Below are 26,390 nucleotides of genomic sequence, written 5' to 3' on the forward strand. Positions count from 1 at the left end.
GGCCTTAGGGCATTTACCAGCTCCGTGGAGAGACATTCAGTCAGGGAAACTCCTAATGCCCCTGTGGAAGCTATATATTATTTGTGGTACAACCTAAAGCTGCAGGCTATGAACTGCTACACCATTGCTTCCAGCAGCCTTAAATGCATTATCAAACCTAAATTTCATTTAATGGGCTTAATGAATGTTTACTTCAATTAGCATACATATAGTTCTGAAGAGGAAATGAGTAGCTTTCATTTTTTTCTTCTTAATATCTGCCTCTACGTAGCTTTATCTTACTTCGCTGCTCTGTAATTTGGCTATAACCCAGCTCTAGGGGATGGAGACAGAGCTATGACTGCCTGGCTAAGGGGGACTTCTAAGGCACGCGTGTATTCATTCCTTCATGGAAATATGATAGAAACTCACTGGCTGATGTGGAGCTTGGAGTGGGGAAAACACATTAAGCATCTTAACATGATGTACCTAGTGCTAAAAAGCAAGAAGAGCAGAGCTGCTCCACAAGAGAAAACAAGCTAGGAGCAAAGGATGCCAAGAGCACCCTACCCATGCGGGTAAGCATGCAAACAGGACCCAGTCCTACCATGCCTAAAGAGAGTTAGGGGCAGTAACCAGCTTCACCAGCCACCCAGTGATCACGAGGCAAAGCAAGTCCACAGCCTACCCAGGAAACCAAGTTAGAAACGCTAAGAAACAGCGCTACTTACAACACAAGCCCAGAGCTCACCCAGCGAAGTCAAAAGACAGAACCACAGCCAGGACTATCCTACAACTGCCTCAAAGAGCGAGTCTCCTTGGCCCACACTTAAATGGAGGTCACGGTCGATGAGCAAAGGGTGCTGGGCAGAGGCCCAGGAGAGACTGCTTGGGGCAGTGAAAGCCTGAGGGTACACTCAGGACCCTGACACTTGAAACGCAGCTGATAAATCCCTTGTCAATGAGAACCCAATCTGCAAATTTCTCTTAATGTAACGATACCTGCTTTAAGTGCAAGGTCATGCTCCTTGAGAAACATGGCTCTTTCTGACTTGGTGGACAATCCTATTGATGTACACAATATCGATCCATGCTATGCATAGTATTGCATCAAATACGCATGAGCCTACAGATCTCCATCAGCTCAGTTAATTCCATGTGTCTACTCTATATATAGGCCATGAGCGCCATTACCATTGATGGAAGATGGCTTCTAGCTGCAGGAAGGGTAGCCATTGCTGGAGCTAGCGAGTATGTCTTACAAGGGCAAATAGGAGCACGTAAGAGGTAGAAACTTTTAGTTTTTGAACAGGTAAAATATAGATATGAGTTTTGGAGTCTTCCTTTTGCTCCTCTGCAGAACTCTGAACCTAGCCAAATTGCTAGCGAGATGATAGTATGCTTGAGAGTTGACCTTTTCTTGGGGGTGGTAAAGAAAAGTGATGGTTTTTCTGGTCCGACTAGTAGCGTTTGTGGGCCACGACTATGCACTTAAAATAAATCCTTGGATTTCAGAAAACATGGGCAGAAATAGAGATGGATAGAATAGTAGCTCTAATACTCTTTGTCTGGTGAGAAGCTTGACAGAAGTTTTTGCAGTAAATGTGTGTGGTTAAGGGAACATCCTTATCAAGATAAAAATAAGATGAGAAGACTTAATTATTATGCACTGAATGCAGGAAAATACGACCATTACTTTGTTGCCCCTGGATAGTTATGCACAACCGAGCACAGAAAGCTGTGTAGGCTCTTTTCTACCTTGTTGCCACTTCTCGAAATGCCCAGGAGAGGTCAGTGTGCCCTCGCTTGTAGGTTAATCGCATGAACCCTTTCCCAACGTATGTTTTTATTTAGAAAATGCTGAGCTGTCTGGAAAGTTTGATCAAGAGGGATGCAGCTGTATTAATGTGCTTCTTCCTGGGGATTTGAATGCATTTACTTAGCAGTATAGGGGAACCAGGGATCAGGGAGACAATGTGCAGGCAAACAGCTCTGCTGACCACATCATCAGGACTCGAGTATTTTAAACCTAGCGTCATGGGATTTTAACAGCTAAAATTTGGTGGTTAGGATTGACAGTATTAGTCAGACTGAGGTTTCTCTCTGCAGTGGGACAAATCTATGAGCACCCTGGAGTTGCTCCAGGCTAACACAGAAGTACTAGACCATGCCTCTGCTGGCAATCACTGATTAGCTTTTTCACTTAAAGCTTTCAGGCTCAGTTCTCTCTGATCCCTATGAAGGTCACTGGGATTGCAGCAGTGCAGCCGAGCCTCGTGCCTTCTGGAATAAAGAATATCATCAGCATCTGCAACCGAGGAGTGGCTTCTGCTGTGCTTTTGCTCCCCAAAATGGTCACTGACAGTTTGTGTGCCTGTGGCCAGAACATCAGGGCCCCATAGTTGTACGTGGGTCTGACGCTCATCTGTATTATACCTCAGCACTCCCAGGTACATTTAAAAAAAGTACTTCTCAGTGCCTGGTTAGGATGTTCAGCAGTGCATCTGCAAGCTCTCTGCACGGCAGTAGGCTTTATCTTCTTTAGTTGGAAATGAGTCATTTCCCTGTACTGTACAGAGATGCCCAATTTCCTTGGAAATTGTTCAGTTCTGCAGAGTCCCCAGAAATCACTGATTATAGAACTCTCTTTTTGCACTGGGTGTTTTACCTCAGTCTTAATAGATGCCTGGGGATCTTTCACAAGTTAGAGTAATTAAAAAAAAAATGGATAGAAGCAACTGAGACTTTACCCAGTTCACATTTAATCTGAAGGGCAAATGAACCTTCTGTATGGACCATTGGCAACTCATCATATAGCCCCAAACCACAGCCGTGCAAGGTTTAATGAAGATTAAAGCCTGTTAAATGAAAAAGCACTGCTTTCAGTTAGCTGACTAGCTGAAATGATTGCAGTTCCAGCCGTGTGGACTTACGGTGTCTCGTACATGACACTTGGAAATGAGGTGCAGATGGGAGCCACTCTGCAGCACCCTGCAAACTATGGGTGAAGGACGGTGGTCAAGGAGGACTTTGAGGTCTGCAGGGTGGGCTTGTAGGCCCTTACCTACAAGAACTGCTGAGAACAAGGATGATGGAAGAGGTGTAGCATTAACCGTAATGAAGAGGCACAGTGGCTCAGCAGAAAAGCAACTGTACAGTGATGTACTTTTAGATCTGTGTATCCAACATGCTAAATATTATCACCAGCAATTTTACTTGCCTGTTCTGAGAGCCATATGTATCTTAAAAGTCTTCAGACATTGGGGGAAAAACAATTGGGTCTGTTTACAACATGCTGATCCAGTCTTGTTGGCATTGCTGGAAGCCCGTGCCCAAAAGCCAGCTCATTCAAGCAAGGTAGCGATGCAGGAAAAAGAAAAAGGGCTGTGCAAAGGGTAAATATTTTTGCCATCCCACAGAAACCAGGGCCTGCCTAGCCTATCCGCTTGGGACAGGAGCTTGTCAGCAGGATGGCTGTAGTTATTACCATAATACAGGAAATAATAGTCATCGGGAAAACGCAAGTGTGCTCTGGTTTCCTCTCCTGCTCCAGTCAGAGGGGAGGAAGGAGAGCGGTGCTGTCATGGAGGCATTCCTCTGGCAGCTGTGTGCTCCTCGGGGTTTTGTATTCTGGGTGTCAGGCTGGGAAAACCAATTTTTGCCATTTTAATGTTTCCCTCCGCTGTTTGAAACCCCAGCTCTGGCCTTCCCTGTTAATGCATGTGGAAAGGAGAGGAGCCAGCTGCTGTGGATGCCGTAGGCTGGAAAAATCTTCTGATTTATCAGAAAAAAGGCTGAAAGGAATCCAAAGTGCATTTAAAAGAAATTTCATGAGATTGAGCTAAACTAAGCTTCTCTGAAGCCTGACCCAAGGGCTTTGGGCCGTTTGGATGAGCCACGTTGCTGCTGACGAGCATCTTGCTGCAAGCTGCGTGAGGTACTGGAGCGGGGAGGAGGAGAAAGATGTAATTTAATAGTAAATCTAAGGCGCAGGCTTTACAAAACCAACTGCTAGGTTTAAAGTAGTCAACGAGTTTTGAGGGCTGGGGATATCTCGAGTTCATTTTTAGTTTTATTTGAGGCTCTTGAACGAGGCGCTAGCAGGGCCTCTGTGAAGACAAGCCTCGTACTTCAGGTCAAGCCCAAGATGTCACTGCAGGGGACTTTTATTATTATGACACGACAATGTCAAGTTTAAGCGCACTGTTTCGAAAATAAACGTAAATAGCCGTCGCCAGGTGCAGCGAAGTGCCAGCGCGGGCCGCGGCTCGTCGCTGACAGGATTTCTGCGCCCATCCCTCCCAGCGAGGGGAATAAATGGCCCCCGGGCACCTTCTCCTCTCCCTCGACCTGCCGGGGGCCCCAGCCCCGCCGGCCGGGCTGAGGGGAAGCCTCCGCACCGGGGTCTCTCCCCACGGCCCCGCCAAAACGTCGCCCCCCCACCCGCGCCCCCTCCTCTCCCCCCCGTGTTGGCAGAGCCGCGCTGCATGCTGGGAGTTGTAGTCCCCCACCGCGGCGGTGCGGCCCCCACCCCAACTACTGCTCCGTGAACGGGAACTACCGCTCCCAGGGTGCCGCGCGGCGGGGCCGGCTGCCGCCATTCCACCTACCCCCCCACTGCCCCCCCGCAAAAGGGGCACTCGCCCCTCCGCCGCGCTGTGGGGCGGGGGGTGACGGCCGCGCTCCGGGCTGGCTCCGCCGGCGGGGGGGGCATCCTGGGGCGGCGGGGCCGGGCCGAGCCCTCCGGGCTGGCGGGGGCGGCGCTCCCGCCGGCAGCCGGGACTTCCTGTGACAGCCCATTTCCTGGTCGGATGGGGCCGGCGGGGGGCGGTGGCGGCGGCGGGGTCGGTCCCTGACGGGCTCGGTGGCCGCCGGGAGCTCCGCCAGGCAGCGATGCGGGCTCCGGGCCCTGCCGGCAGGCGGCCCCCGCCGTGACCCGCCGCGGGCAGCCGGTGGGGCTGCGGCAGGCCGGCCCTGGGAGCCGCTGCGGGGTGCATGGAGGCACCCCCCGTCCGCAGAGAGGTACCGGGCGGGGGGCCCTGTCAGGGGCCCTGTCAGTCAGGGCTCCCCTGAGGGGGCTGCGGTGGCCCAGGCCGCGCTGTGGGGATAACCGCCTTTCCCCTCCCGTTATCCCCCCTGTGGTTTTGCAGGTGTGAATCCCCCGGAGGACAGCGCGCCTGCTCTGCTTGGCCCCACAAGGCGAGCGGCCCCGCATCCCCCTCACCGGCCCCGGCCGGGCTGCAGGAGGAACAAGGAGGGGGTTTGGGACCTTAAAAATAGCATCGCCCCCATAGCAGGCAGCTGCTGCCTCCTGAGAAATGAAGAAGTTTTTCGACTCGCGTCGGGAGCAGGGTGGCTCTGGCCCTGGATCGGGCACCAGTGGCGGCGGCGGCGGCAGCGGTGGCCCGGGCAGCGGGTACATCGGCAGGGTGTTCAGCATCGGCCGGTACCAGGTGACGGTGGACGAGGTGCTGGCGGAAGGTAAGACCCCAGTGCCTTTTGCAGAGCGCTCTGCCTTTGCTTCTTTTCCCTCCCCCTTTCCCTCACAAAGCTGGGAAGGGAGGCTTTGGCCTTTCCCGTGCACTCCGCCTCCCCCTCTATCCCTAGCTCCCCTAATATTTCATTGTCCTTGACAGACTTGCAATCCAGTGGCATCTGCAAGCTGACATTTCTTGGTCTTCCTATGTGTAAACCCAGTGTGGGTTTGCTGGATTTGGTTTAGTTTCAGTTTTTTTTTAAATGCTTTAGAAATTGAGGGGATTTCAGAAGTTAATTGTTTCCCACCTTCCCTAAACTGGCAGTTTAAAAAAAACAACCAACAAAACCAAAAATGTCAATGTTTTGGTGCAGAACAAGGTGCTGTAAATAAAGCAAGTGGTGGTCTTCACTCTAACTTTCTTCGGCCAGTTGCCTCCTACCTTAATCACAGAGGAATAAAACACTGGAGTAAATTCCTTGTAGGTTTGTCATGCACACAGGTAGGCTGAATAGAGCTAGCTGTGATCTGGGATGAGGGATTTCTGTTTGTGTGGGGTTTCGTAGGGGAAACGGTAATCCCAATTGCATTTTTTTTCCAAATAAAACAATTAAAGAACTAAAAATGAACAGTAGGGATTATAAAACTCTTTACATGTACAGTCCTTGCAGTGCAGCAAGCTGCTGGTGGGATTTTTTTTTTAATTGTAACCAGCACTGCTGCTTTAACTATCATTTTACATTTCATTTGTTTGGGCTATAAGGAACCTTATGAATGGCTCTGGCTGGTAACCTTAGCCTCGACCTTCAGAGAGATGTTGGCCTCCTTAGACCTGCTCCTGGTCCGTCTTCTGCGCAGCATCCTTTGCGATTTCAGTCAAAACAGTGTTTTGTTTTGATCTTGTAATTGCGAAAGAGAGGGTAGCTGCTGTATGAGAGCTGAATGGGAGGACCTGTGTTGGCTTTTATGGAAAGAACCCTAAAATGGAAAAGGGACTCTGTGTACACTGTGTGCCTTCAGGTTTGTAAAAAGTCACCATGGTGTACAAGAAAACAGATCTGTGACCATCTTTTAGACATGGTTTCTGATACGTTCTGCTGCATGCTGAGCTGAGAGGAGCACCGAAAACAGCCCTTCAACTAGTAACTATAGTGATTTTTTTTTTTTTTTCTGACTTGAAATTTGCAATATAGGTTTCCCTTGGCTGATATTTCCAAGGCCCTTTTTGGACCTAGGAGCTTAGGAACTATATGAGCTAAACCTGAGAAGCTGTCACAGTCTTTTTTTAATGCAGGCTGGCCTCATCCTGGTAACGTGGGGAAATAGAGGCTTTTTTTGCTGATGAATAATCTGTTGGCAGGTTCTGCCCTGGTGCTGACAGCACCAGGAAGCGAGCCTGTGTGTCACTGGGCTCTCTCGGCAGGCCTAAGCTACAGCCCCCGAAGGTGCGAGGTGGTAGCACAGATTGTGCGGGAGAAGTGCCTCCCCTCTGTATCTCGCTGTCCTGGAGGAACTGCTGCTTGTGAGGGCTTTTCCCTGTGGCTCCTGGATTCTTGGCCAGCCTCTGGGATGGAGCATGGCCTAGGGTTGGCTACAACTTTTAGATCTGCACACCCAGGCCAGGCAAGGTGCAGCAGGCCTGTAAAATAGGTCCTATGTTCTCTGCCTGACCACGCTATAAGGCAAAGGAAGTTCTTTTGGTGAAATGTGCTACGCAGGTATTTTCCTCACAGTTAGGCTCCTGGTGCGGGCAGTCCGAAACACCTCTGTGTGGTGAGCGAAGTCTCCGAGAGGACAAGAGCACAGTGGCTTGTAGGTTTGTAGGTTGTCGCCTTTTGATGGGAACAGAGGGGTGAAAATGCTGTTTCCTTTATAGGAAAGGTAGGTCATCAGGGGAGTCAACAAGGGTCAGAAGTGCTGCAGCTTTGCATACTTCTGGCCTTCTGGTGTAGCTGCGTGTGCTCCCCAAGTGCTGGTAAACAGCATTTTTTCACTGACTCAGTTGGAGACCTGGGGAGCTCTCAGCAACCTGGTCCCTGCACTACTGATGTCTGAATCCTCGGCTGGAAAACTTTTTTGTATCTGCAGTGAATTTTGATGGTTCAGCAGTGTTGAAAAGGCAACTTGTGAAGCCTTGGCTATTTCTGCTAAAAGGAAAAGTCCCCTGGGAAACCCTTTGTAGGAGGAGGAGGAGTATCCTGTCTGGGAAAGAAACATCTCTCATCCCCCTTGCTTTAGAAGGGAGAGGAGAGGCCTGTGTTTTGGTGCAACATGCGAAGCCTAGAAAATAAGAGATGTAAAAAGTGGCTTAAAAGAAAGAGTCTCTGAAATGATGATGAATGGTGTGGGGGAGACTTGAGTTGCAAGGCTGAGGAACTGGTTGAACCAGAACTTTTGGAATTAAAGTGTTGGGATTTACTTCTATCTGTCAAAGCTGTCGCTGGTCACCCTCAATTCTGCTGAGCAACCCTGCTGAAGATGACTGCTCACTGGCCCAGGATGGGAGTCCTTAATACAGGCACTGTGAGGTGTGCCAGATGGCAGATGTCTCCACGTGCTCACAGTCTCTTGCGTAGATCCCCCAAAATACCCACTGCGGTTAGGTACACCCCCCACACCCTTAAAAATAGTTGTGTCTGGATACTTGCTTTCCTGGGTGGGGAGGAATGTTCCTTCCTTTTGGAAGGAAGTAGATGGGAATAATACAGAAGGAACTTGAATGGTGATTTGTCCATGGTGTTATAATACCGGTGAATCAGTGTTTTTTTTCTTTTTTTTTTTTTTTTTACAAACAATATATTGCAATAGGCGATTCTTAGCTGAGTCTTTGTAGACGTCTTGCTCTAATCCATATAATAGCATGAATAATCTCTTGAAAAATTCCCCTCAAAGTTTGCATGAGGATTAACTGCTGTGGGAGGTCAGCACTGCTGGCCTTGGAGTTCTGCAAGGCCAGGGTTAAAGTCGGTGGCATCAGCGTAGTGCTCCAGTGTGGGCTGAGGGGAGTTGTTACTGACTTTAAGGTGACGGGTGTTTCACGGAGCTGAGGTGAATACCCAGGAGGCATTTCAGCGTGTGGGTGAGTCAGGCTACTATCTTACTGTTTTGTTTATGAAAAGAAACCAAAACAGTGTGACCAAATTGGATGCTGCTTTTCGTTTCTGCCTGTGTGTAGGGGGGGAAAAAAAAAGCCAACAACCCACCCCAAAAACCCACGCTGGAGCTATAAGGAGGACGGTGTCTCTGTGATGAGGACCTGAGCAGCAGAAACATTTAGAAGGATGTTGCCAGAAATCAGAAATTTGCGAAGGAGTTTGTGGGATGTGCATGTGTGGCGGAGTACCACAAGCCACATGTACTCCTCTGAGCGAAAACAAACAGGTGGGGATTGCCCCAGTGTCCAATTTTCACGGGGCTATGGTTTGTGTTACTCTGAGTACTGGCAAGATTGTAAGAGCGCTGAATTGATCCAAGGTACGTAAGCATTGATGGGGTGCATGTTCGAGCTAGGATTTTGTTTGTCTTGTCTGCTTCTAGCAAAAGATACAAGCTATGTTTCTTCAGGTCTGTGAAAAGTCAATTTTTCAATTAGTAGCATTTTTCTGAAGGTGCTACTTGTAGTCTTTTCCCTTTAAAATGTGTAAGTTAGGGGAGTCAGGTTTAATAATTGTCAGATATTTCACTGAAATTTTTTCAGATATGTGCCTGTGTGTGTGCTGCTAGCTAATGTATATTTCAAAGCATTTAATGGTAGATGTTATAAACCAAAGCAAAATCAGCTTAAATTTGCCAGCTATATTTTTTTACTCCATTTTGAAAAAATGGACACTGTGAGAAGGTTTCATCATGGTTTTCTTTAGCAGACCTGCAGGCCAACATGTGTGTGAAGAGCTTGGTAAGGCTGTGAATGCACAACCTGTGCCCAGTGGGGGAAGGTGGCCCCCCGAACTGCCTAAATGTGTGCTTGGGCTAATTGCAGAGGACTTCTGCTGACCCCTGCCTAGCTTACCCCCAGCGCTCCCTTTCCCTGGAGCATGCAGCACCATAACCTGGAGTCACTATCATCCTTTAAAATTACACGTGAGCTTCTTCTGAAATAACTTCCCTTTAAAACAAACCCCATCTGAGGTAAATTTTGCAGATTTACATGATCCTCAACCCAATTCCAGTGTGGTTGGGTTTGAGACATCACTTTGAAGTGTATTTTGTCAGTTATTTCCTTCTAGCTTCTCCCAGGTGCCAGCTGCTAATCAGCTGACCAGTGACATTTGGATTAGGAATTAAACTATTTCTCCTCTTGGAATGGGACACGTGATTTTTACTTTTTTTTTTCCCCATTGCTTTTCCTGTGTACCTTGTGAGGCAGGTCATGTACGCTGTGCTCTGCACTGCTAGGTAGGATATTGGCTTCTCTGTGTTTTAGCAGTCTGCTTTTTTGAGTGTACAAGCCAGGCAAACTGGTGAAGAATCCCAAGTGAGTTATTTGGTAGATGTCACGGTATCCCAAGTGCTTTGGTGCTTTTAGCAGCACAGATTTTGCTGGGGCAGAGTGTGCGCCATGTCCCTAGAAGTAATCAGGAAGGAAAGGAAGGTGTTAGTGGATTTAACTGTGTAAGAAGTTGTGTAGCCCAGAGACTGGCATTATCTAGCCCAGCTTGTAAGTTTTATGCAACATGTCAGAGAATAGGTCTGGGATTGTACATGGGGGTGGCTAGTTTCTTACGTAACAGCTATATTAGCTAAAAGCATATTTAATGGCAGTGTTAGCCCAGTGCAATCACGGGAGGATGAGTTTTCTGCAGTTGTCTTCCCAGGGAAGAGCCTTCCATGTTAAAACAAAATAGGTTCTAACTCAAGCAGTCCTGTAACAGCCTTATGAAGTTGTCAATTACTTAGTATAAGAAAGCCTAGTTTTGGGATTCTGGCTGGGGAAAATACAGGGTTTAACTATCCAACTTGGGTCTTGCAGAAGTGTTCTAGTAGTTATATATGAACGGGGTACTAACCTCTGGTTGTGACACCAGCAATGATGCTTTGGATCTAAGGAGAACATGTATTGCCATAATGTTTTTATTGTGTCGTGGGCCTTCTCCCTGTTGTACAGGAGCTTGTCAGCAGTTGAAGAGAGCAGGTGGTAAGTTATAAATGTGCTGAAGACAAGCTGGAATCCCCTTTGGGTTTAGCACTTGCTGCTTTCCAAGCTCACCCACCTGCATTAATCATGGCTAATAAGGGGTCAGAACTGAGTAGGTGCTGCAGACTTGCACTGAGACTGGAAGCTGCTTCCTTTGAAGGTGACTCTTTTTCAGTGAAAATAGTGATTTGGGCAGACTGAGGCTGTGCCTGTTGGAACAGCAGCTTGCCAGCTGCAGGACTTGCTGCTGCTCTTCTGGAAAGTCACAACCGATTTGCCTTCATTTGTACTAAGTAAGTTGTTTACTCGTGTTTCACATGTGGAAGGAGACGGGAAGTCTCAGAGGAGAAACATGCTATAAGCAAACTCAGTTTACAGAGGAGTTCTCTTTCGATAATGAGAGGTAACTGAATAAGTAAGTTTCCCAGGAAAGCATGCCTTTTTTTCTTGGGTGGGGGGGAGTGCAGGATGTCCTTGTGGCAGTATCTTTTAGGAAACATAGCTCCTCAAATCAGATACTGGCTGCTGTACTTTTTTGAATGTAGGAACAATACTGACAGTGATTTACAAGCACAAGGAAAAGATTTGGAAAGGCTTAAGTGAAACACAGTTGCAAGGTAATTCTCTCTCATTTGTGGCTTTTTATCATTACGGAAACTTTCCTTTTCTTCTTTTGTGGGAGGTCCAGGAATTGCCACTAAATGAAAGGAAGGTTATTGTTAGCTGCCTACAGTATGATGCAGTAGAATGAAAGCAGAGGAGAGCTGCTGCAGCTCCTCTAAGGAGGAGCTCTCGCTACCCTGTTGCCAGAGCATCTGAGCCCTGGCACAGTCTAGGAAAAAGTCCTTCCGTTCCTTTCAGGGCTGCTGGGAAATAATATACTGAGATATGAAGGTGAAGCAATGCAGAGTATGTGTGGCCAAGTCAGGAATTGATCTCTGGCCTTCCAGATTGAGTGCTTTAATTGCAGTCTGTGTTTTCTCTCAAATGCTGCCTCTGTGTGTTTTAAATGGGCATGCTCTTGGCATGTGGTTTGGGCATAAAATTACACTTGCTCTGTGGCAGAACCCATGCTGACATCAGGACCCTGGGCCATGTGTCACAGGATTGGATTATAGACTTTTTTGGAACAAGATGCTCATAGCATCTGGTTTGCTTCATGATTTTGCAGAAACAAATTACGTACCGGTGATGGGTGATCTCATAGATTAAGAATAAAAAAAAGCCATCAGCAGCTGAGTTCCCCAAGCAGAGACTTTGCGTGCATGTACATCCACCCCACAGCTGAGCTGGAAGCTGGTGCTGTGAGGAGGACAGGTAGATCTGATCTTCATTCATTCACTGTTAGGAACATGCTCGTTTTACTTCCTATTTCATGTTTGTAGGGCTGTAATAGGGAGCTGACCCCAAAATGTGCCTGTGTGAACTTAAAAAAGCAATCTGGCGTGCTGTTCTCAAGGGTGTGAGTAAAATACATGGTCTTCTGAAGCAATCTAAATGCATAGCTGTTATTCAGATGAAATCTTAGCTTGTATCTCCTTCACTTGTGTAAGCTAAATGATGCTTGCAAGATTGACATGTGCTTTTACTGCACAACTCTAATGGCAGCAGTAAAATAAACTCGGAGCTTGTGTCTTGAAGAAGTGCAGAATGCTACATGAGAAGCATGGTGTGGCCTGGTTTGTGCGGGCTTTCCCTGAACATCAGTTTCTGTTCAAAGCACCGTAGCAAGCAAGATGAACCCTTGGTTTGATGTGGTATACCTGTTTTTGTGACTTTACTGCTATTCCGGATTGTGTGTGGAAGCTATTCAGATGTTGCGGGAGTGAGAGTGATGTAAAACTCAGACTTTCAAAGTGTTCTAAAATACTTAAAATGAACACAAATAATCAGTGCTGATGTGAGAGGAGCACGGCAGTGCAGACCTATTGCTTTATGTGTCTTCTCTGCGCGACCGACCTGCTAAGTCAGTGATACTTTAGTTACCTGTCATGAGCCTCTGAAGGATTAATTGCTTCTGACTTGTGAAGTGCTTCAGAAATAAAGACCTTCTCTTTAACTGCTGCTTAGGAGGAGTGAGCTGGATCGATAGGAAATCCCTGCCTTATGACTGCATTGTGTTCACATAAAGATATTTGTTGATCCTTGGGCTCTGGTCTAATAACTCTTTTTGTGACCTTTGGCAAGAGGTATCTAATACCAGAGGATATGCAAATGGTTGGTGGCATGAAAGATATGGTGAAATTCTTAAAGAAAATATCCTTTTAAGTTAGGAGAAGGACCTGTGAAAGCACATCTGTGCGTGGATATACTTGCGTGCTAACACACCTGCCTTTCTTTTTTAGCTGGATATTGCACTACCTCTTGTTAGGGAGGCATACATGTGGTGTGCAGAGAGTAAATGAATAACAAAGAATAGCCAGCCCTCTAGGATTCAGCACAAATAGGCAGGAGATGCTGGCTGGAGGGAAGAGGCAGTGCCATGTCTCTTTGGGGAGAGAGTTGGGGTAATGGCAGGAGAGTGGCTGGAAAGCTGCCTGGTGGAAAAGGACCTGGGAGTGTTGGTCTACAGCCAGCTGAATATGAGCCAGCAGTGTGCCCAGGTGGCCAAGAAGGCCAATAGCATCCTGGCTTGTATCAGAAATAGTGTGGCCAGCAGGACTAGGGCAGTGATTGTCCCCCTGTACTCGGCACTGGTGAGGCCGCGCCTCGAATGCTGTGTTCAGTTTTGGTCCCCTTGCTACAAGAGAGACATTGAGGGGCTGGAGCGTGTCCAGAGAAGGGCAATGAAGCTGGGGAAGGGTCTAGAGCACAAGTCTGATGAGGAGCGGCTGAGGGAACTGGGCTTGTTTAGCCCGGAGAAAAGGAGGCTGAGGGGAGACCTTATCGCTCTCTACAACTACCTGAAAGGAGGCTGGAGAGAGGTGGGGGGCAGTCTCTCCTGCCAAGTAGGAATCGATAGGACAAGAGGAAATGGACTCAAGTTGTGCCAGGGGAGGTTTAGATTGGATATTAGGAACAATTTCTTCACCAAAAGGGTTGTCAAGCACTGGAACAGGCTGCCCAGGGAAGGGGTTGGGTCACCGTCCCTGGAGGTATTTAAAAGCCGTGTAGATGTGGTGCTTGGGGACGTGGTTTAGTGGTGGACTTGGCAGTGTTAGGTTAACTGTTGGACTCTATGATCTTAAAGGTCTTTTCCAACCTAAACGATTCTATGGCTTAGTCGTAGGGATGGAAAGGTTCTGTCTTTGTAGGATCCCCGTTGCTTTGACTAGAGTTCTGCAAATGTCCCATTAAGCAACTTACACATTTGAGAGGTACCTGCTAAACTCATCTGACGTCTCTGTGCCTCAGTTCCCCCCTGCAGTGCAGGTAGTGTCAGCAGGATGCTCATAACCTTGTTGGAGTGCAGGTGATGTGGACGCTAGCTGATGTGCACTGAATATTCCCTGGGAATTTCAGCAAGTTGAGTGTGTTTTGACTTAAGCTACATATTTGTTACAGCCCTTTTACAAGTCAGTGAATGCAAGATGACACAAGAAGCCAACCCCAGTTGTCAACTGGTAAGATCCTGCTAATTCTCATGTTCTTTTTTTTATTGATTATGTTTGTAAGGAAATAAAAAAAAAAAATGCATCGCAGAGCACTGATGTGGAGTGCCAAAGGATGAAGGAGGGACAGTATGTCAGAGAGAAAGGGAAGGGGCAGTACAGACTTGGGTCAGACTTGGTCCTGGGGTGCCTTGAGTGCATATTTCTGGCAAGAAGAATTCTGCTGAAAGTCAGAGCCTTTCTTTTGGCCTTTACCTGTTGCTTTTGAGTTAGAAGGTGTACTTACAGATATGTGAATATGAGTTTACCCTTCTGCTTCTATACCCAATGACCAGTTGTAGTTTGAACTGTTGTGCTGTCTCTGCTATTCAGCACCTGTGTGTTAGGTGTCATACAACTTGTGGTTCCCCTTCTCCTCTCTGCAAAGCATATAAACAGATGGTGGAGGAAAGGCTTATCAAATTATTTTACAAATGAGAAACTGAAGCCCATGCAGATGTAGCAATTTGATAAGGGCGATGTAGGAAAGCAGTGATGAAGCCTTGTATTAAATGCAAATGTAACTCCTTGTCTGGTGTTTTAACCATGGTGTCATTAATATTCATGTCACCATAGTATCAAGGAACTTTTATCATGGACTAGGGCCCTCTGTCACATAATGCAAACACAGAACAAAGACTGTCCATGCTCCTGGGAGATGCCTGGTTGCCCTTGCCTGTGCCTGCTGAGGCTCAACATTTGCGTTCGGTACCAAAATATGCTCGTGTGCTGCTGCCTTCGGAGACTTATTGAGAAAGACGCATTGGTAGATGCAAGCAGCTGTAATCTTACAGCTGATGATGACGTGATAATTAACACGCAGTATCTTCTAATGATCTGATGTTATTCAGAGACCACAGGAAACACAAACTCAACCTTGCTCACATGGCGTTCACAGAACATGTGACAGGATTAAACATGTATTGGATTTTTTTAAAATTAAAATGATGCTATTTTTGGAGTGGGACAGATGGTGGTTTTCTACCTTTTGCTTTTGTTTGAAACTTAACAACATAAGAAGCACTTACATTGTACCTTCAAAGCTTTTTCTGCTACCAAGTAGGCTAGAAATGCATATATTGGTATATTATATGTAAGTTGGGATTCTCAAGCAGTTATGTAAGTTCATTTGAGCTGATGAATTAAATCCCCAATAATGATGGGGCTTGTGAGCAACAGTCACAAGGCTGCAGGTTCTGGACCTCTGCAACCCTTTCCTGTTTCTGGACATCTGACAAATGAACAGACAGGCATATGCCTGTTCATCTCTCTCTCCTTCCTCACCTGTGTATATGTGGAAAAAAACTCAAAGCCCTGCTTCATGTAGGGCTGATATTTTTTTTTTTTCTAAATTTATTTTATTTTTCCCTGTACTGAATGATGGATACTTTGTGTTCCTGACTGTACCTAGTGGTTTGAGTTCCCTGAGAGCTGCCTGGTGGGATAGTAGATACCTCTCTCCATGTACTGAGGAGTTGAAAAGTTCATTGCTGTCTTCAGGGTTTGATTAGCATATCCTCTTCTAGAGGAATATTATGTAGCCCTTAAGTTGTGTTTTCCTGTTACTCAGTGAGATGGCACTTCTGTGGCTCAAGAGTATACCTGTAGTTATATGGGAGACCTGAAAAGGTTGAAATCTGGATTCCTGGGTTTAAGCAGAAGAAACTTGTTTGTCACAAACCTCCATGCACTGTTGTGAAGCTCTTACAGTATTGTGTTAGCTGTAAGTTTGAGCTTTTCCTAGAATGTATGTATTAGGGTTTCTCTTGTATTTTTCATGCCGCTTTGCTCACTAGGGATGTCTGGGTGCTACCATAGTAATCAAAATTCCTAAATGTCTAACTTGTCTGTTGCCATGAGCTCTCTTTGGATGCTTGCATAATTGCTTCCCAAATGGAGTTTGCTGTTACCATAGCACTTAAGGGCTCCAGTAAGCCCGCTCTGGCTGGCCTTTGCAAGCAAGTCCAGTTAAAAACCAGCCCCAGCCCTGGCCAGCTTAGTCTTGCTTTCTCCTTCTTCCCCACCTCCAGCTACAACCTGCTCTCTGCTCAACTAGTTTTGTTTTTTCTCTCGTCTCCTGTCGACGTGATTCACCACTTCCTTGCCTTTCCAGTGAAGGTTTTCAGCAGCATGCAATTGCTGCAGCTTCTTGCTGGCTTTGCAGTTCCAGTCATGTTCACTCAAAAACAGTCATGCTCCACAGCATGTTTATGCCATTGCTAATTTCACTTGGAGATGAACGAGGTCTCAGATGCTATTAGCAGCTGCTTGGAATAATAGCAGCCGAAATGTGCTTTTTAGAGGGCTGACTGATAACTAAACAAAAGATTTTTTTTTTTTAAGCTGTGAGTTATTCATGACCCATTAATTTATTTTTTTTTTTTTAGTCTTGCAGTGGAAGTTCAAGGACTAAAATTGTCACAATAGAGAGGGACTGAGTCTGCTTTGCCGAGTAATCTACTTGGAGGCAGTGTATCTTGCTGCATAGTAATAAAACACTGCTTCATCAGCTTTGGGTTTCCAAGTCTGCCTGTCAGGGAGGAATCGAGTGGATGCACAGGAATGTAAAGAGGAGCACATGCCTAGCAAATCTACCCATGGGAACATCTAAACGTGCTTCCTGCTGTGAAGGCCAGTACAGTTCCATAGCCTTTAGTGAGTTGCTATTTGTTTTGAAATTGGTCTCACAAATACTGTGAGACTTTAATACCCCTAAATTAAGGGGTCCAGGCTGTGTTCTGACTGTGTTCTTGGAGGATGGGTAGTGTGACAAGCTATTGCTGCCCTTGGACTAGAGCTTTTGAAAAGGGAATGCACAGTTAATGCTCAGGATGAATCTTGCCCACTGATTATTTTAGGCTTCTAACATGCTGTTGCATGCCAGAGACGAATTTCCTCTCCTCCCCACCCCCTGACCCCCCTCTCCCCCCATTTTTTCTCCCCTCCTTTCTCTGCTATATTGTGATTTACAGCTTCCTTTTTTGACTTTCTCCATGGAACTGGCTGGGAGTTGAAGGGGCATCGTCTAGGGGAGAGGAGTGGCTCTTAAAGATCTGTAATGAGACAGGGTCCTGAAAAATGCCAAGAAATGAAGCTAAACAGCTTTAAATCAGACCTAGCAAAATAAAACCCAGAGAAGTGAGGAAGAGGCAGTTAAGCTTTTTCCGTGTCATCAATGCAGTGAAAATGCCTGTGACTATATAAATATTTTGTGGCTGTTTGCAGTTGTGAGCGTCACAGCTAATAAACTAAATGTTCATCTAAAAAACCTGAAACAATCCCTAGCCAACCAGTCTTGCTCTCCTAAAATTAGAAGAGGTGAAGACCATGCTTCTGTTCTGTGTTGAGTGGCGTTTCTGGTTGTATTATTTTGCACAAATTAGGCACTCGTGGCCATGACTGCCACACTAACATTAACTATGACGTTCTGCCTGTTTAAAAAGCGCCTAGAAGAGGGTGGAGCCTGTAAATCTAAATCTGTCTTGTCATGGCCTAGATATTGCAGCAATGACACTAAGCAAGGGCCCTATAATTATGTTGGTAATATTGGATAATCACATTAGGATTCTCAGCTATGGTAAATCTGTGTAGGGCTAACTATGTCCCTGCTTTACTCTTGCTGAGAATCTGACCCAGGAGCTCTATATGAGCTTGAGCCTTTGTTTTACCTGGGGAGAAGTCCTTTGCTCTGTTAGATATGCTAGATGCTCTATTAAAGTTTGTCTGGTGGTATTTAAAGATTAGAGCTTAAACAGTGCTACAGCTGGGGCTGAGAGAGCTACTGCTTTCTTGAGTTGGTAGCGAGAGGAATTTCCAAAAAGCAGGGCTTCGCCTGCACACCTTGGGCTTTTTTGCAGTATTGGATGCAGATCTTTGCCTTGATGGTGTGTGTTGTCTAATCGATGTGCATGACTCTGGAGATATCTGTTGGTTTTTTTTTCCTTTTTTTCTTTTCTCCTCCCTCCCACTAAATTAGTTGTGCAGCAGTTGCATGTTGTATCCGGCACAGAGCTGACGCAGATGCTGGGCTTTCCATGCCCAGCGAACTTGCTCAGCATGAAGCTGCCTAACAGATTGTTGCTGGCCAGCAATAGAGGCTCCTCTTATTTTGAGCCAGTAGAACATGCAAACTGTATTGCTCATATGTGCAAATTTACTTTGTGGAGACCAAATTCTTTCCAGCTCAAATGTGAGCTGTGTGGAGAATTTCTGGCTGCTTAAAATGGTTATCATTGGTGGAAGAGTGCAGAGCCTCGCGCCTAAACCTTGAGACCTCTGGAGCTGTAGGGCTGCATGTGTAATTCTCTCTGCCACAGGCTGTGTTAAACAGAGGATTGAATGTGAGTTTATGACCTGTTCTGCCCAGAACTGGTATTGGTATGAATGTGAACCAGGTGAACTCGGGATCTACCTTAATTTCCCAACACAGCTTTCCTCTGGCAATAGAACCAAACCTGTGAAGCCCCAGCCTTTGCTAGGAGGAAGTGAGTTGTGTACAGTCCTTGCATGCTCTGCAAGGAGGGAAGGTGGGTTGGTGATTTTATGGGGCTGCTGCCCAGCAAAGTTTGAATATTCTTCAGTTTCTCCTATGCCAGGAGGATGCTATCCTTGGATAGCTTGACACACAACCTGTGTCCATGTTCCTCGTATAGTTTCTTTAGTTAAAGTAACACTAGAAATATTTATAAAATGAGAAGCTGCATCTCCTGTAAGTTCAGTTTAACTAGAAGCTTTCTTGACTTTTTACAGTTGCGTCGCTGTTACAATCTTCTTTTGAGTATGGTCACTATTAAATTCCTAATCTTGTTGCAAATATACCTGCTTAGCTAATTTTCCATCTGCTTAGTATCTTATCTGGGGAGATGCAGGTTTCAGCTGATTCTCCTGATATTTGTGCCTGTTTCAGGTTTCCTGTCTTAAAAGCATAAAGGACACCTAGTATTTTACCTAGGTGCTATCTAGATCTACTTTCTCTGCAGCTCTGAAGCTCTGATTCGTTCCTACAACCACTTAAAATGGTCAGAACATGGATGAAATTTCAGTGATTGTGACCATTATGACTTACAGAGCCGAAGATCTTTCAGCCGGAGTTAGTGGTTTGCCTTCTTTTTTTCTTTGCCCTTGAGATAACTCTTAAATGTTCAGACTATTTAATTGGCGGTTGATGTTTCAAGATCTGATTTGGTAAGTTTCCCAGAGCAGTTCTATCTCCACTCCAGTATGAAGCCTTTTAAAGTGCTGTTTAGGGGCAGTGGCAGCAGCTCAAAGGAACAGACTAACCCACAACTGAAAGTTTAGTAAACCAACCAGAATCTACACTGATTTCTGTTTTGTTTTAATGGTCTTTAACTCCCTGTGCAGGTGAATGTGGTAAGGTAAGACCCTGAGAGCTGTATCTTTCCTCTTGGAAATGAACGGGGGGAACTTCCCAGGGGCTGCTCCTGTGCATGAAAGGAAGTGTGGTACTTTGTTTTCTGCTCTCTCATTTGCTTCATAACTCTTAGGCCTATGTGGACTATATGGACTTGTACCTCTGTGTTTTAGAGCCCTTGAGGTGAAGGAGAACCCCTGCAGTAATGTGCAGAGACCCTACTTTCTACCCTGCAGAGACCAGTGGTTTGTATTCCTGATATGTAGAGTTCATCTTAATAGCTTGCTCCAAATACTACTCTAGGAGATGCTGGGGCAGGCCTTTTAGATTGAAGTAGTCCCTTAAACTTGGCACTGTTATGCTTTAGCATAAGTCAAGTGACTTAAAATAAAACAAACCAACTAAGTAAAGCTTGGCATTTCCTTTGAGGTAGAAAATCTCGGCTGAGTGTAGACCTGTTTAGTTTAGCATTATTATCTGCTTTTCTCAGCTGGAGAGTCTGTTGGCAGGGGATAAGGGTTTTTGTTTTGTTCTTGTTCAGAACTGGACTCTTTGGTTTATAACACACATGTACACACACACACAAACACACTCACCACTTGGAGTTAGAGGAACTTGGGTGTAGTAAGACCAGGAGATCCACATTCAGGCCTTCCTGGTTCCAAGAGACTAGTGCTGTTCTGTTGTCTGTGCAGTGTGTCCTGCGTTTCACCTCTCTGTTCTCATTGCCACCTTCAGGAAGTGATTCAAGTAGCACTTATAGCTGTGGGTTTCTGTGTATGAGCCTGTTCTGTTTCAGCTGGTGGCTGAGCACACCCTGTCACTACTTTGTGCTTGAGCTTGCAAGCTGTTGACACAGCTTAGCCTAGGTAAAGAAAATCCTGATTTTGTAGCCTGGATCATGGGAAACAAACACCAATTATGTCCACGTACTCCTGAGACATGATGCAAGCCTGTGCCTCTAGGACAGGCGATGTGTTTTCTGTGCATGCAACTTGAGGGTGAATAATCTTTGCTTATGTGGATATAAAATAACATGTAAATACCCTAATGTAACCAGGGGATTATGGAATTGGGTGGGAGAGTGAGTCATAGACATTAATTAAATCCCATACCCCAAGTGTCATAATGAACAACACTCCAACATGTAGTAATAAAACAACAAAATACAAACACAAAGGAGAACATTAATACAACCACCCCTGCTTCAAGTCTTTTTAATCTTCTTGTGCTAGGTAATCTGGAAAAGACACTCTGGATGTCTAGCATACTTCCAGCTGTGCAGGAGGCTGTGGAGAAAAGACTGGCAGTAGCTTGTTGATGCCTGTGGTGTGTAGGGTAAGAATCTGGGATTGAAATCAACTCAATGGGGAGTTTGGTGAGACTTCCTGACAGTAAGGATAGCAACACCCCAGGAATAAAACTCTCAAGAGCCTGTGGAGAATGTGTAAGTAGAGTAGTTAAAGAACAGGTTAGACAGACATGTCAGGAGTGACTACGGGCATTGTCAGTCCTGCCTGTAAGCGAGAGGCTGAGTCAGGTGAAATCCTGTGCCAGACGGTGACAGTGACATAGGGCCATGTTTTTTCAGTGAGGCAGTCCTGTGTTGCTTACCAGCATCCTATTGCAATTTGGAGAGGGTGAAATGAGGCTGGAGAAAGCCTCCCTCTATCTGTTAATCTTGTCATCCTCGACCTACCTGCGTGTGACTCCACTGGGGCAAGAATAAAATCCTCTTTTTTAATGCAGATTTTGTATGTTAGTCATAAAGCTATAAAACCACTGAGGGAGAGAGAAGTTTGAAGGCCCAAAGCACTCACCTTTTTGTTTGCTGCTTAGGTGGAGATGACCATGAAAAGGGAAGCAAATATGGGAGGCCATGCTAGTGATCCTGCACTTATCTGTTTAACTGCAGTGAGTCTGGTGTCTTCACTCAGGGAAAACTGAAGTGCCCCTTTGCCTGCAGGCTTTATAGTAGCAGACTACCTCCTACGGCCTTCTAAAAAAGCAGAGGGTGTAGGAAATGCTGTTTGACTGCACCAGTGATTAATCTTTCACCAGACCGAAGCAAGCTTGTGAGTAACAGATCTAATGTTCACTTTTAAAACTGGATTTTTGGCAACAGTCAGGGCCCTTTGTGATACCTCGCAGTACTGGGAAACCTCTAAAAATGTTTCTTCCTATTGGTAATATGTTGTATCATATCCAAAATGTAATGAGAAGGGTTTCTGGGTGAACCTTCAGTCCCATCCTGTTAGGATGACTTGCTACACTACCTCTTACTGTGAGATGCTGTGGTTTGAGGTGTCTTTTCTGGACTTTCCCTGGTTGGACACCTGAAGGTGCCCTTCTAGCACAAATTTGCTTTCTGGAGACAGCCTGCAGAGCTTATGTCTGCAAAGCAGAGCTCAGTGAGCTGTGTAAGCAGGGGCTTTGCTTCATACTGCTGCTGTGAGTAGTATGTTGTCACACTGACCCTTGTGCTCTTTGGAGAGGTTCTTAATTTTTTGCCTTTTTTTGTTAATTGCAGGTTTTGCTACCCTAGTAGCATCCTGTTTAAGACCATGACTTAAAGAACAGAGGATTTTGTTTGCAACTTGCTTGTGTTTCTGACAATCTCTATCTCAAGGAAGTGGGAGCAGAGATAACGTTCCAGGTTGAACTCAGTAAATCATAGATTGTACCAGTGTCGTCTTTACTATCTTTGATATAGCTGTGATCTTGGATGTTACAGCCCTAACGCAAAGTCTGCCTCATTACTGTGGCTTCTTAATTAAACCTCGAACCACTTGAAAAACAAATCTTGAGGGAGTCGTATTTTTCTTTAAAGGTGTTAATGCTGACATCTCTGTCTAACTTTAAGGGTGTTGTAGATGCTTCATAAAGCAGAAAAAAACAATGTGCAGTGATCCTGACTGTTCAAATTCCTTGTTAAGTATCAAAGCAGAACACTTCACAATACAAATCCCAGTTTGTGGGCGCTTTTGGTAATAAAGAGGGGTAATACTGGAACAGAAAACTTATTTTGGGGTGAAATATCCTGCCCTGGAAACAAAGAGCTCAGAAGTGATAGAGAAGCTGCATCAAAAGGGGAAAAATGGGATTTGAAATAGTACGGTTTTTAGCAGGTATGCTGCAGTAATACCCTCCTGCTGGGCAATGGAAGAGTGGAATAAAAGATAGCAGAAAGAATATATTAGTGCAGATTAATACTGACAAAAATAGCACTATAATCCTAATGCCCATCGCAGTTGACTAGTGGAACTATAATTAAAATAAAAAGCCTGTATAAAAATTAACCAGCAAATATTTGTCTGTGTGGAGGGTAACACAAGACCATCACATGAGACACGATCAGTAAGGGACTGTTGCCCTTTGCTTTCCTTCCCGTTATTGCCGTGTTCTTGGGACCGAGTGTGGTGCTTTTTATAGGAGCTGCTGGGCGAGTCTCCTCTTGACAGTGAGGCTTGTGTTGTGATGCACAGTAACGCTTTCTAGCAGTAATAGGAAGTTTTTTTTGAAGGTCTCTGCAGCTCAGCAGTGCCAATGTGGTCTGAGGAGAGAATCTTGGGGCACCTTGGTGTTTTTTCCCTGTTCTACAGATGAGTCGCTTACCCATCTTCATCCTTGGTTTATAGGTGAGGAGCACAGAGGCTGGATTATTCTTCCACCTTTGTTGAAAACTGGCACTAAGAGCTGTCAGAGAGAAGCACTGGCACATCTGAGTGCTTTTCCCTGATGTGATTGCAGAGCTTGATGCTAACACTAGCTGAACTTGGACATTGTCTAAAATAATTACAGATGATTGTATTCCTTAACTTTGCCAAAAGTGTTTTCCTTGGCCTTTTTTCTTTGTGGTGAAGAGTAAGGGATTCCAAAGTTGAGGTTTGCTGAAGCCATCTCTGTCCCTGGAAAAGATGCCCCAATATTTTGGTGCTTTATGTTCAAGAATGACTGTTGTGTATATACAACTAGGGAAAAACTTTTGTGTGTGTGGTGGGTTTTTTTGTTTTGTTAAATGACTGCATGTTATGCCAGCTAGAGAGAGGTGTCAGAGGTGCAGGCTGGCTTTCTCAGTACAGCAGCAGAGAGAAAATGGTTCTGGTGTTGCCAAGTGATGTCCAGTGATGGGTAATGTGCAGTGTCTGTGTGTCAGCTGGTTGTGACTACGACCATGGGAAAAATAAGTGCTGGGAACTATGTTTTAGTAAAGCTTTGGGAATGGTGAGCTGCAAACACCACGTGCAAGGGAGTTGGTATGGTTTTCCTGTAACTGGATCACAGCATCCTGACCTGGGGGGGGGGGGGGGGGGGGGGGAGTTGAGTGAGCCTGCCCCTTGTACTTAGGAAAGTAAATGCTAAGGAAGTTCTTCTGGCTTGTGAGATAAGGCAAACTATGACATAATTCTTGATGGATAAGAATCAATAAGTATTCGGGTTGTGCAAATGAGGAGTGGCTTTGTGCCTGGTTCAGCAAAGCACTTAATTTTAAGTGCCTGCTAGCACAGCCGGAGCTTAAAATGCCTTGCTGGCTGTCCTTGGAGGCTAAATATTCCTAGGGCAGTTGTTGGGGACATCTGAAAAGTACTTGGCTGTCCCCTCAGCTTCAGTACTAAAGCACGGTGGGCTGTCTTGCACGCAGAGCTTGGAGGTGGATGAGATACAGCTAACACCCAGAAAGCTGGAAACAATTCAGTGGAAAACCACATGCATTGTTTGTCCAGCTCAGAAAAGAATTTCACCCCTGAAGAATAAAGTTTTTAGTGGCATCCAGAACATTTATCAGGAACTATGGTAATTCCAGATATTGTTAATTTGTTTGTAGAAGGGTGATGGAAAAAATCCAAACTGAAGCAGTGACTTTTAAAGTGGGAATTGATGATTTGATAGTTGGCTCTTTCAAGCCCAATGATTTGACTAACTTTACTCAAAGAGGGGTGATTCCTCCTCCTCAAACCTAGCTGCTTTTGGGTTATCCAACATAGCCTTGGAAAAAAATGAGGGATGTGATCTAAGACAAAACTTGAAAATGTTTGCAGAGGGAAGACACACCCATGCGATGGAGATGTTTTTGTAGCTGTTATTGCAGAGCTCAAACATGCAGCTGGGAGATCATCATGCTACATGTCTCATTTGCTCCTGTGCAAACAGCCCTTAACATCTCTGGGAGGTACTCTCAGAGTGGATTTTAAAAGGAGGTGTTCTGCCTAATTGTGTTTGGATGAAGCTATTTCTGTTTTGTTAGCATACCTGCTGTCTCTTGCAGAGGGTGGTGGATCAGCATAGCAAGGTAAAACAGAAAATGCAGTGTGCTTTGGGAGCACTAATGGCTTGTGAAAAGGCCTTTGGTCCTGCAGATCCTGTGAAATCTAACCTGCTTTACTTTGTGTGTACAGGGTAGAGTCCAGCCAGTCCTCTTCTGGACTATGATTAACTCGGGTGAAGTGGTCTGTTGAGTTGGTGCTTCAAACACTGTCTGGCTACAGGTGAAACTTGCTTTATTTTGGCTCAGCATGAACAAAAGAGGCTTGTTGTGGGGACCTGTTGTCTGGCAGGCACAAAAGCTGCCTGCAGTAATAACTATTTAAACAGCAGAGAAGAAAACAAGGTATCTGATAGGGTATGTTAGAAGATCTGGAGCAGAACTTAAATGCAGCTCAAACAGCCGAGTAAGTGATTGTGTGTGAGTGAAGATACAGTAGTCGCGTTGGTAGGAAGAGGGTTCTCAGGACAAGCTTATTTCTGATGGCTTCCCCACCACCACCAATGGTGCCGTCCCAGAAGGACAAGGTGGGTCTAGGTTGTGCTGGAGGGCAGTTGTGTCCGTCGAGGATAAGGTGTGCGGTGTTCAGCGTACAGTTTTTCTGCTGTAGCAGTACTTACTGAGCTTGGCTAATTTATATGTTCACCAGTGAAAGGCAGCTCTGGAAGAGCTTATCACAAAAGGGTGATGGAAGGAGCAACCCATTTCTCTGTAAACTTCCTCACCATAGCATTAGGTAGTGCAGCTTGCTTGGAGGCAGCATCTTGTGCTTGTTTGCAGATCGGCATTGCTGGCTGCCTGTGACTTGCTGGTTGCAAGAGGATTCCAGGCTTGCAATACACGTGAATCACTTAAATGCAGCAGAGTGCTATCTTCTTACCTTGCGAGGAGCTAAGAGAGGGGATCACGTGCAGCTTTGTGCAGCTGGTTTTACCTAGTTTAGAAGCGCTTGCCTGGCTGTGAAGAGTTCTGTGTCCTGCTGAAATTACAGAAGGACTGAAAATATAACTACCAGTGCTGGAAACTAGCCAATACACTGACACAAACCTGCATGGAAAATTGCTCTGGCATCTGTATTGACTGGAGATAATTGGAACTTCCCTTTTTTTTTTGAGCTTATCTTAAAACCAGTTAGCAAGAACAACAGTCAGGCCAGAAGCATGTACCAAGATAACCATGTTCCCGTGCTATTGTAGAGGTAGGTGCAGGCCTAAGTGCAAAAGACAGTGATGTTTCCCAAGAGACCTATGGCTGTTGTTGGCTCTAAGCTGATGGTGATCACAATACTGACTGTGTGCTACCTGGTCAAAAACGTTAATATGTCTGAAGGATGAGCATATAAATAACTTTTTATGTCTTAGAATGAGAGCGATATTTTAGCTTCTGCTGGCTTGTATGGGAAAAGAGTTGAATTTCCTTCAGAATTTTAAATCACAAGGACTTGTTTATAAATGCAAGGGAGAACTGTCCTCTGAGCTGACTCTCAGGCTTAGTTCTTGCTCCGCTCCCTTCTGGTGCTTGCAAAGTCTCTGGATTTATTTGCTCTATTGCATCTGAAGCCCAGACTGGTCTCTTGC

The 26,390-nt window shown here is 45.6% G+C and overlaps 1 protein-coding gene across 16 annotated transcripts in view; it reads left to right on the top strand.

Annotated features, from left to right (window-relative positions):
* Positions 1-4,744: 4,744 nt before the first annotated feature.
* The window catches only part of AAK1 (AP2 associated kinase 1), an 87,385-nt gene continuing 65,739 nt past the window's right edge, over positions 4,745-26,390 (top strand). For 4 of the 16 annotated variants that reach the window (XM_072846412.1, XM_072846411.1, XM_072846420.1 and 1 more), the window contains exons 1-2: positions 4,751-5,001; positions 5,130-5,460. In XM_072846412.1, coding sequence (XP_072702513.1) covers positions 5,298-5,460 — 163 coding nt within the window. In that variant the 5' untranslated portion in view covers positions 4,751-5,001; positions 5,130-5,297. Of the gene's footprint in view, positions 5,461-26,390 lie in introns of all 16 variants that reach the window. The other 12 variants (XM_072846409.1, XM_072846419.1, XM_072846413.1 and 9 more) reach the window with 9 other exon arrangements.

The sequence above is a fragment of the Ciconia boyciana genome, chromosome 25 (assembly GCF_034638445.1).
Source record: "Ciconia boyciana chromosome 25, ASM3463844v1, whole genome shotgun sequence".
Classification (NCBI taxonomy): Eukaryota; Metazoa; Chordata; class Aves; order Ciconiiformes; family Ciconiidae; genus Ciconia; species Ciconia boyciana.